Below are 11916 nucleotides of genomic sequence, written 5' to 3'. Positions count from 1 at the left end.
TACCATCATCATGAGATATGCTTTTAAATTCAGGTCTAGCTTTTCGGTTGTGTTAGGGTGCCCAGGACTAGGTGGGATGGGAGTGCTGCATTCTGATGATGGTGAGTGTTCTTGATTTCAGTTAGTAGGATTCTTACATTTGCCTTTCGCCATCTGGTAATCTCTGGAGCTAGTTGTTATAGTTGTCTCTGGTTAAAGCTTGTTCCTCAGGTGATTATGTTAACCTCTATCAGCAGATCTGGGTGATTAGCTCTCTCCTTAGTTTCAGTGGTCAGAGTATTCTCTCCAGGCAAGCTCTCCTCTTGCAGGGAAGGTGCACAGATATCTGGTGTTCGAACCTGCCTCCTGGCAGAATTTGTGTTCCACTCACCAGAGTTCTTAAGATCCCATGGAGGGTTCTTTGAGGACCTTGGTGGTGTCCAGAATCTCCACACACAAGGAACCCTGGTGCTGGAGTGGACTAGAAGGAACTCGTGCCCCTGATCAGGCTGGGTTATGTACTTCCTTAATTAATGCAGTCTCAGGTCCCGAATGAGTGGATTGGAGCAGAAGCTGTGTTCCACTCACCAGAGGTCTTAGGATCCCGTGGGGGATCCCGTGTGGGTCCTTGCGGGTGTCCGGAGACCCTCCAGGCCAGGAACCTTGGTGCTGCAGTGGACCAGAAGGGACTTGTGCTCCTGATCAGGCCGGTTATCTGCTTCCCTAGTTAATGCAGTCTCGAGTCCCGTGCGATTGGATTGGAGCAGATACTGTGTTCCACTCACCAGAGGTCTTAGGATCCCGTGAGGGATCCTGTGTGGGTCCTTGCAGGTGTCCAGAGACTCAACGGGCAATGAACCCCCTTGTGCAGATTTATTAATCTATAGGGCATACAAACATAATAGATGACAAATATCAATTTTATTTTATGCTTCACCACAGTTAGTGAGTGATGGCCTAAAATCTGTGTAGCTGCTCAGAGAGCACCTAAAGTGAGTATGTGATTTTTTGGTGACAAGTGAAATTGTTGGCTAATGTACTGTCCACTGTCAACAACAAGAATAAGTCTTCAAAAATCTCAGGAAATGAAGAGCTTAAATACCCAAGCTAGTTCCATTGGATCTTTTTGAAATAGATAATCACAGCAGAAATAAACATTGGTCACTTCTTATGACAGTCTTAATTCATAGCAATTACCTGATATTCTTAAATAACTAAAATGGGTGAATTGTTCATTGGAAATTGAGTTCACTGCAGATAAGTTTACACACTGACTAGAATATTACAACATCACACTTATGATCTAGTATCCCCGATATGAAGCAACAGAAGCAGAGGTGTCACTGTAGAGACTTTGTGGAAGTAGTCATACTCAGAACTTCATCACAAGTTGCTTAGTCCTGGTGTTCCCCTGTACTGGGGCATATAAAATTTGCTAGACCAAGGAGCCTCTCTTCCCATTTGTAACTGGCAGGTTTTCTCTTAGATTTTTCATTCCACGTTTCCTTTTTATGTATACTTAGCATTTTAACTATAACATGCTTGGAAATTTTTGTTTACATTCTTGTCTTTTCTGTGTTTTCTCTGTGCTCCTTGTGGTATATGGGTGTCTTTGGGATGGTTTCTTTCTTTATAATTAATTTTTATAGTTACATTTCAAATGTTATCACCTTCCCAAGTTTCCCCTCTGGGACCACACTATCCCATCCTCTCTCACCCTGCTTCTATGAGTGTACTCCCACCCCCACCCACCCTTTCCCACCTCATTGCCCTGGCATTCCCCTACACCGGGGAATCAAGCCTTCATAGAACCAAGGGCCTCTCCTCCTATTGATGTCAACAATGGCATCCTCTGCTACACATGCAGCTGGAGTCATGGGTCCCTCCATGTATACTCTTTGGTTGGTGGTTTAGTTCCTGGGAGCTCTGGGTGATCTGGTTGGTTAATATTATTGTTCTTCCTATGGGGTTGCAAACACCTTCAGCTCCTTTAGTCATTTCTCTAACTTATCCATTGGGGTCCCAGTGCTTAGTTCAATGGTTGGCTGCAAGCATCTGCCACTGTATTTGTCAGATTCTAGCAGAGCCTATCAGGAGACAGCTATAACAGGGCTGGTCTCTTTTATGATTTTATGGAAGTTCTTGTGGTTGCCATTGACTTGGGTTCACTTTCCTTCACCTATGCCCATAATTTGAAGGTTGGACTTATATCATGGTATCCCACGTGCATAAAATTTTCTAGGCTTATACTCTGTCATTGAGCTACATCCCAACCACATGTCACTTTCTCCTGATAATACAGGTAGAGTACCATATCACTCTGTGCTATGTAAGAAAGATTACTTTCCTGAGTGTGTTTGGAGGAGGTGACATTTTTCTAATTTTAACACAAGAGCTATTAATTTCCAAGTGAGGCACTGAAGTCACTGTCAAGTAATTATGGAGGGGGATCATAAATGTTTTGGAAGCAGGAAGGATGTCTTGGGGAAACTAAAAATGTTTTCTACTTCTTTTAAGTGAAATATTATAATTGTTGCTTTGTTGTGTTCACAAAGACTGAGATCAGTTAATCCTCACAGACAGATGCAGCCTATAGAAAACAGCTCACACAGGAGAAACCTAGATCTCAGCTGTACCTACCCTACAGTTTTCCTGGAGTTAGGAAAGTTCACTTTTCCATTTGAGGGCACCACATTGTAACAACCTTAAGGTCAAAACTGACTTCTCCAGAGGACATAATTATTATGGGACTACAGGGAGATGAGCTGATGCCATTTCTTCCTTATAACTACTTCATAGAGACTCATTCTACAAGGATGTTTGTCAAAGGCCAAGCCTGGTAAGTGTTTCTTTTTTTTCTTCACTATGGTGAAAGCTGTAAGTAGGTGATGGAAGGAAGCAGGACATTCTGTATAAAGGATTAGATAAGTCTTTGCCTAGAATATTACTTTTTAGACAAACTGTATACTAAGCATTCAATAGATGGTTGTAGACATGAAGGCATCTGCCATAACCATTTATAAAAGAGCATAGATATCATTTAATGTGATAAACTGATTATATATGTGACAATATAAGGAGCTATTGGAAAGAGGACAAGAGCCTAGCAGAATGATGGAGAGAGATTGGGCTGGCTAAAGGGTGAAGTTCATTAATACATGTTATATATTGAATGAATATGTCATGAAAACCATCATTTTTCAATGAATGAGCATGAAAAAAGTCACTCCAAATTCAGTAATTTAGAGAGCACATCTGACAGAGAATTCTGCCAAGTGTGTACTCTATAAATTCCAATTGCTAATGGTGTTAGTTTTCAATTCCTGTAGCAAAGCACTGAAATACCTTATATGGTGAAAAGAAAGAACACACTTTTGTTTTGGTGTGCAGGAGTACATTTATAGTATTAAGCTATATTTCAATTTTACTTTGTATTTTCTCATATTAATTTTTTTCTCCAGTTAACTGTATGCATTTAATACAATGAAACTTAAGCTAGGTATATTCAAGGAATTAACTAACTTAGTGTTTTCAGTAATTTTCTAGTGTGTTATGTTTGCATTCCTTTGGAAATTCTTAGGAAAGTTTCAACTCAAGGTCTAGGAGTTTATAAGACATTGTTAACCTTATATAATAAGTTATTTTTAATATGAGAGATTTGTTTAAAGCCATGTAAACTTATTGTTCAAACATGTAAACTGTATAAGTTTTAGTAGAAAATTGAGTGTTTCTTTGAAAATGAGTTCAGTTTTAATATTTTAAGATTTCTAAATGAAAACTTTTAACATTGCTACTGGTATATTTTTCAGTAAACTCTTCATTAGCAGTGAGAAAATTAGTTGTTTTCCTCAAAGAGTATAAAATTATTTAAAGTCAAATTCAATGTTTTCTCCAATAATTACAAAACAAAATTTCTGTTATACGGCTGTATAGGTTGCTATCTCTGTCCGTAGTTTTCCTCAACACACACACACACACACACACACACACACACACACACACACACACACATTGATAATTTTTAAAAAGTGGAACAAAATATTGCCAGTTAATGTCCTTATGTGACCAGCCACATAGTATCAATACTAAAATAACCAACTGATAATTCTTGATTTTATATTTGCAATCTTTTTAGTTTCTTTTTGGTAATTCACATTAAGTGTCTGCACTGGTACAATAGGCAGGGCCAATGAATTTGATCAAGTCAATCAGAAACAAGGAACACCATCTCTATTTTCCTTAAAGTTCATTTTACTTATGTTACTTCATACACATATTTTATTTAATTCCTGTTTTCACTCATTGATTTAATGGTATTCATGTGATATGCCCTGGTCCACACTATGATATTGTTCAGTTCTTAGTCTCAGTAGTCCAATGATTTCACACACAAGCACACACACAAACACACACACACACACACACACACACATACACACTCATTCCAAGTGATCATTTTCATATATTTTCCAAAATTATGCCATGCAACCTATAATTAAGATCTGAGTATGACTAGCTCCACAAAGTCTCTGCAGTGACACTTCTGCTGCTGCTGCTTCATCTCAGGGAAATTGGCTCATAAGCATGATATTGTAATATTCTCAACAGTATCTGTGAGCTCACTGTTATGCTGCCATAAACTCAACTTCCAAAGAACAATTCACCCATTTTAGTTATTTAAGTGGATCAAGTAATAGCTATAAATTAATACCTTAGTAATAAGTGATCAGTGTTTATTTCTTCTGTCATTATCTTTTCCATAAAGATTCCATGTAATAGCATGAATGGCTAAGGTCTTCATCTCCTGAGATTTTTGAAGACTTATTCTTGTTGCTGACAGTGGACAGTACATCTGCCAACACCATGTGCCTTGTCACCTGAAAGTCACATACTCACATTACCTTCTTTCTGAGCACTGTTACTGCTTTAAGGTAATTTAAGGTAATTGTGGTAAAGCTATAACAAATTTCATACTGTCATCTATTGTGTTTGTATGTCCCTTAGATCACTAAATCTCTACAAAGCAGAAGGCAAAAATCACCATAAATTTGTAAACAGAAAGTGTTCCACAATCAAATACTATGAGAATGAGGAGGTAAGATAATCTTTCTTTAAAAATGTAGAGCTAGGTATAAAGCAGCTCTTGGGTTTTTTATTGCACATTTCTTCAGACAGTTGTCTGAACACTGCTTGTTTTTCAGTCTGAATCAACTTAATAGTGATGGCTTCCCCACTCTTATGATTTTTTTTATCAACACACTTAGGGTATCAGTACTTATAACTAAATATTACAATTTATACTACTGTGAAAGACCCCATAACTGCTGTTGTTTTTCAAGTAAAATGAGTGACTATTCTCAGTGGATGCTTATGTTAACAACTCTAGTCATAGTAGCTATAAGTCTTTTCTTGTCCACTCTCAGCTTCAGTGAACTTCAGAGAAAGATGTCACTTGATCATTTAGAAGATGTGTAATTTTATGTATGTGGCAAATATTTACAAAGCAATTGATGTGAAAAGAATTATTAAAGAACATATCTTTGAGAAAAGAAAAAATACTTCAGATTGCTATTTGTTAACTTATATTACTATTTTTATATATTATGTATATTAAATGTGCTACATTGGTAGACAAAATAGAATGATGATAGAAGCAAACTGTCCAATGAATCCCAAGTTTCACATATACACTGTTTTTTTTTTTTACAGATATATGAAATACACTTCTACTATGCTCTTAAGATGAATAGACTCTCCACTTATGTCCTCTTTAGAGAATGTCTTTTATATCCAAGCTGGACTTGGAGTCCTAGCCAATATGTTTCTCCTTTTTTTCTATACTTCCATAATACTAGGAGACAGATCTAAGCCCATGGACCTGATCTCCTGTCAACTGACCTTCATTCACATAATGATGATCCTCAGTGAAGGAGATAACTTGCTTGCAAACATATTAGAGTCACTAAAATTTGGGAATGATGTCAAATGTAAGACAACTTTTTACATAAACAGAGTGATGAGAGGCCTCTCCATCTGCATCACGTGCCTCCTGAGTGTGTTCCAGGCTGTCACAATCAGTCCCAGTACCTCCTTGTTGGCAAAATTTAAAAATAAAGTAAAAACACACATTATTTATGCTTTTTTCTATTTTTGGTCTTTCAATTTGTCATTCAGTAGTAGGCTGATTTTCTATGTTGTTGGTTTTACCAATGTGAGTGAGACCTACCAGATGAAAGTCACTAAATCCTGCTCACTCTACCCCATGAACTACATCATCAGGGGATCGATTTTAACAGTGATAATCGCCAGGGATGTGTTTCTTGTAGGAGTCATGTTGACCACAAGCACATACATGGTGATTACCTTGTGCAGACATCAAATGCAATGCAAACATCTTCATAACATCAACTACTTAAGAGCATCCCCTGAGAAAAGGGCCACCCAGACCATCTTGCTGTTGGTAGTGTTCTTTGTGGTCATGTACTGGTTGGACTTCATCATTTCATTCACCTCAACCCTGTCATGGAAGTATGTACCCGTTGTACTGACTGTTCAGAAATTGGTGATGTATGCCTACCCCACAATAACTCCTTTAGTTCAAATCACTTCTGATAAGAGAATAATCAGTATACTGAAAAACATGCACTCCACGTTCTACTAGATTTTCTAAAAATGATTATTTCTCTTCCTTTAAAACTTATTCACTTATTTTGATTTATATGTACAAGTGTCATACCATTTCGAAATTGCATATCCTTTTTAATCTTCACTTGTTCATGTAAAACAGTGACTTTTGTCGTATTATTCAAGTAGCTTATGGTATTACATACATATATTCTTTTGATATTACAGCTGCGATATACTATAAACTTCTCAAGTTCATTGTACAGCATAATTGCTCTTTCCACATCAATTCTCTTCTTCATACTTTTTGCTTTTCTTAGAAGTGTCCTTGATGCTGAGGTTATTCAAAAGTACCTCCTCACTGATAATTGCTTTGAATGCTTTTTCCTAACACCATTTTCATCTATATTTATTCATAAATTTTAGTTAAAATTGTAGCTTTAATAATGTTTACCAGTTCAATGTTTTAAAGTTAATAATGAGTTTAATGTGAATTTATATTGTCCATTTTTAACCACAGTTACTCAATTAGTCTCATATGAAACTTTCTTAAGAGTTTTTACTTCTTCATTTCATCCAAATTTATTGAAATATTATTGATAAATAAAATTATTTACATACAGATACATATGTACAATATGGGATTTGTGAATATGCGTATTCTTGTATACATGTGCACAGACAAAGGAGGTGTGTTCATGTACATATTGTGGCCAGGAGACAACCTTGGCTGCTTTTCTTCAGATACCATTCATCTTATGGTCTGATAGTGTGTTTCTTCTGTACTTGAAGCCTACCAAATAGGCTCTAACCTAATATGAGTCTACCAGATAGGGATTCTCCTATCTCTTCCACTTCTCTTACGTGATCACTAGTGTTCATCCATACCCCACAATTTAACACTTATTTAATTCTTTTATTGGAAAAAGTATTTGCATATATTATATTCTAATTAGATTTCCCTTTCCTCTAGTTCTCCCAATTCTCCCTTATCCTCTCTCCTATCTAGATCAACCCTCTTTAAGTTTCTCCTTATTAAACAAAACAATATCTAATCAATAATAAACTAAATGACAATAATTTAAAACAACATAAAAACAAACAAAATTAGAGAAAAACATGGTAGAAAAGAGACAAAGAAAGGAAAAATAAATAATCTGTAGTAGGTTACATGAAGACATAGGTGCAAACAACTTTAACAGAGGTACCCTTTAAGAATACAGAACCCATGCCAGTGCCTGGCAAATACAGAAGTGAATGCTCAGAGTCATCTCTATGATGGAACATAGGTGCCCTGCAATGGAGAAGCTAGAGAAAGCACACAAGGAGCTGAATGGAATCTGCAACCCTATAGGTAGAACAACAATATGAACTAAGCTGTACTCCAAGAGCTCGTGTCTCTAGCTGCATATGTAGCAGAGATGGGTTCGTCAGCCATAATTGGGAAGAGAGGCCCCTTGCTCTTGCAAACTTTATATGCCCCAGTACAGGGAAATGCCAGGGCCAAGAAGTAGGAGTGGGTGGGTAGGGGAGCAGGGCAGGGGGAGGGTATAGGAAACTTTCGGGATAGCATTTGAAATGTAAATAAAGGAAATATCTAATAAAAAGAGAATCAAAAACAAACAAACAAAAAAAAATACAAAACCTGAAAAATACACACACACACATATATATATATATATATATGAATGATATGGTCTCACCAGGTTTTTGCTTCCCTTTGTTAGATATTTCAACTAATGTCAGCCCCGTTGGGTCTTGGAAGCCTCTTGCTTTTCTCGTATATGGGACGATTTTATGGCTACCCCTATTTCCCCATCTCCATTCAATTTCCTGATCCACTGTACTTCACCATCGCCTCCCATATCTGATACTGACCTCCTTTTCCCTTCACTCCTTTTCCCTCCCACGTTCTTCCATCCCTCTACCTTTTGTGATTATTCTGTTTCCCCTTCTAAGTAGGACTGAAGCATCCATACTTTGGCCTTCCTTCTTCTTGCGCTTCACAGGGTCTAAGGTTTTTTTTTGTGTGTGTGTGTGGGCATTCTGAAAACAGTGTTTTTAACCTCTTTTTAAAAATAACAATTATCATTGCTCTTTAAAATATAATGTACATATAATATATATATATATATATATATATATATGCAAAGGACCCGTAAAGATTGCTTTGAGATCACTTTGTGTTGGTCATCTGCAGGGAAGAGCAATGTTTTTCCCCAAGTGAGCCAGCCTTGGAGAAAACTAATATTTCATTTGCAACTAGGTATTTGAGGAAGATCATTTTTGAGTTAGAGATGGGCTTGTATCTATTTCTACTCTAGACATTATCAGGTGAGATCTGTGCAGTCCCTGTGAATGCAACCACAGTCTCTTAGCTTGTATGTATCCATTGTACTGTGTTTAGAAGACCTTGTTTCCTTAGTATCCACTCTCTATTTTGGCTCTTATTCCTACCACCACTTGCACAGAATTCCTTGAGCCTTCAGTGAAATAAATTAATGGAGACCTCCAATATAGGACTGAGAGACCCAAAGTCTCTCACTCTCTGCATGTTTTTCCTACTGTGGGTCTTTGTAGCTCTTCCCATCTGCTGATGGAGGAAGCTGCTGTGATGATGATTTAGTAAGACTCAGATCTATAAGTCCAGTACAGTTCAATTAAGTGTATTTTATTCCTACACTCTTTTACAAAAACATGTGTTTGATTTTCTTCTTCACTCCTGGCTCATCTAGTGTCAGGTTCTTGACCACCCAAGCAGTGTTGGTAATGGCTTCATCTCATGGAGTATGTGATTTAAATCAAACCAGGTATTGGTAGGTTACTTTCAGAGGATTTCTGCCTGTATAGCACAATTAAATCTTGATGGCCAGTCATTATTATAGTCTGAGGGTTTTTTTTAAGCTGGGTTGTTGTTTAACTTTCTCTCCATGTAGTGTGCATGGTACTTTTCAATATCATGAACTTTGTTCAGTTAGGGCAAAGCATCTAGATAGTTACAACCTCAATTTCTCTGTGTTCAATGAGTTGTGCAACTGATGTCCTCAGGAATATGGCTTTAACATCAGTTTTTGGAGAGCAAAGAATAGCCTTGACAATTCAGTGTGGGTTTTTTGGAGTTTCTCATGTAACCTCTTTTGAAAATATGTCAATTAAGTATAAGCAATTCCTAGTACTGGGAGATTCATTTGGTAATGATAGATTTCACTTTGGACTCTGTATCCCTGTTATGTGGTTGTTTTATTTAGATTTCCTTTCTAAGTGTATGTATTTTAGGAAGCTTCTGCTGTATTAAGTTTCCATATGATCCCTTATATGATCCTTATTATCTTTTTAATTTCATGGTTTAATTAACTAATTTCATGATAATTGCTTTGTGAAAGAAGAGTTTGAAAACACTGTTTTCAGAATTCCCCCCATAAAACTCACAGACCCTGTGAAGCTCAAGAAGGAAGACCAAAGAATGGATGGTTCAGTCATACTTAGAAGGGGAAACAGAAAACCACAAGAGGGAGAGGGAGAGAAGAACATGGGAGAGAAAGGGAGTGAAGGGGAAAGGGGGGCAGTATCAGGTATGGAAGGAGATGGTGGACAAGTACCGAGGGTCAGGAAATTGAATGGAGATATGTAGCAGGGGGATGGGGAAATAGGGGTAGCCATAAAAACTCCCATATGACAGAAAAGCAAGAGGTTTCCAAGATCCAACGGAGCTGACATTAGTTGAAATACCCGACAAAGGGAAGCAAAGAACCTGTAGAGACCATATTCCCCTGTTAGGCACTTCTCTTGGTTGAGGGATGGGGCTACACACCCATCTCAAAAATATTATCCCAAAATTGTTCCTTTCTAAAGGAAATGCAGGGACAAAAGGGTAGAGCAGAGACTGAAGGAAAAGCCATCCAGAGACTGCCCCACTTAGGGATCCATCCCATCTGCAGACACAAAACCCAGATACACTGCTGATGCCAAGATGTGCTTGCTGACAAGAGCCTGGTATGGCTGTCCCCTGAGAGGATCTTCCAGAGTCTGACCAATACAATGTGGATGTTCACAGCCAACTATTGGAGTGAGAACAAGGATCCCACTGGAGGAGTTATGGGAAGAACTTCAGAATCCAAAAAAATTTTCAACCCCATAGGAGGAACAATATTAAATAACCAGACCCCCCCAGAGCTTCCAGGGACTAAACAACTAACCAAAGAATACACATTAAGGGATCCATGGTCCTACTGCTTATGTAGCAGACGATTGATTGCCTTATCTGGCATCAATGGAAGGGGACGCCCTTAGTCCTGTGGTGACTTGATGCACCTAAGTAGGGGAAAATAGGGCAGTGATTAGTGGATTTTGGGTTGGGGAGCTCCCTCATAGAATCGGGAGGGAGGGTAGGTTTGAAGAGGGAATTCCAGGAAGGGGCATAATATTTTAAATGCAAATAAATCAATAAAAATAATAATAAAGGGCTGGTATAAGGGAAAACTAGAAAACAGGTTTTTAAATTGCTTTATTTATTTACATCCCAGTCATTGCCCCTCCATCAGTCCCTGCTCCCATAGTTCCTCATCTCCTTCCCCCTTACTCTAGCATCTGAGAGGATGCTTCGCCTAGCCCACCAGGCCTCCCCAATCCATGAGTCCTTAAGTATCTCGAGTATTAAGTACATTTTCTCCCACTGTGACCAGACAAGGTAAACCTCTGCTACTTATGTGCCAGGAGCCTTGCACAAGCTCATGTATGATCCAGGTTGGAGGCTCAGTCTCTGGAAGCTTCCGTGATCTGGGTTTGTTGAGACTGCTTGTCTTCCTAAAGGGTTGTTCTCCCTTTTAGCTTCTTCAATCCTTCCCTTATTCAAACAAAGGGGTCCCCAACTTCAGTCCAATGGTTGGCTGTATCTGCTTCTGTCTCAGTAAGATGCTGGTAGGGCCTCTCAGAGGACAGCCATGACAGGCTCCTGTCAATGGCACATCACAGCAAAGTTGTTTCAGGCCTTGGTTTCCCCCACCCCCCATTTTGGACTGATCATTGGTCCTCCCTTCCTTCAGTCTCCTCTCCATTTTTGTCCCTGCAGTTCTTTTAGACTGCAATTAGGAACAATTTTAGGTCAGGAATTTTGACTGTGGGTTAGAAACCCGTCCCTCTACTGTAGGCCCTGTCTCTCAACTGGAGATAGACTTCCAAGTTCCCTTTCCCAATGTTGGACATTTTGGATAAGGTCAACCCCAATGAGTCCTGAAATTGTCTCACTTCCCAGGTCTCTGGTATTTTCTAGAGGGTCCCCCAACCTCACACTCCATGAAGCTGCTTATTTCCACT

The 11916-nt window shown here is 38.4% G+C and overlaps 1 protein-coding gene across 1 annotated transcript; it reads left to right on the top strand.

Annotated features, from left to right (window-relative positions):
* Window positions 1–4982: 4982 nt before the first annotated feature.
* On the top strand, window positions 4983–7225 carry LOC110296881 (vomeronasal type-1 receptor 100-like). Its single transcript, XM_021165679.1, has 2 exons — window positions 4983–5074; window positions 5689–7225. Exon 2 carries the CDS (start codon window positions 5741–5743, stop codon window positions 6638–6640), a length of 900 nt encoding a protein of 299 aa, XP_021021338.1. The 5' UTR covers window positions 4983–5074; window positions 5689–5740; the 3' UTR covers window positions 6641–7225.
* The last annotated feature ends 4691 nt before the right edge of the window (window positions 7226–11916 follow it).

This window comes from Mus caroli, chromosome 6 (assembly GCF_900094665.2).
Source record: "Mus caroli chromosome 6, CAROLI_EIJ_v1.1, whole genome shotgun sequence".
Classification (NCBI taxonomy): Eukaryota; Metazoa; Chordata; class Mammalia; order Rodentia; family Muridae; genus Mus; species Mus caroli.
This window is presented reverse-complemented; position numbering and strand designations above follow the sequence as displayed.

What these genes read in the sequence shown, in the direction of transcription:
- LOC110296881 (XM_021165679.1), top strand. Translation starts at nt 5,741, where the DNA reads ATGTCCTCTTTAGAGAATGTCTTTTATATCCAAGCTGGACTTGGAGTC.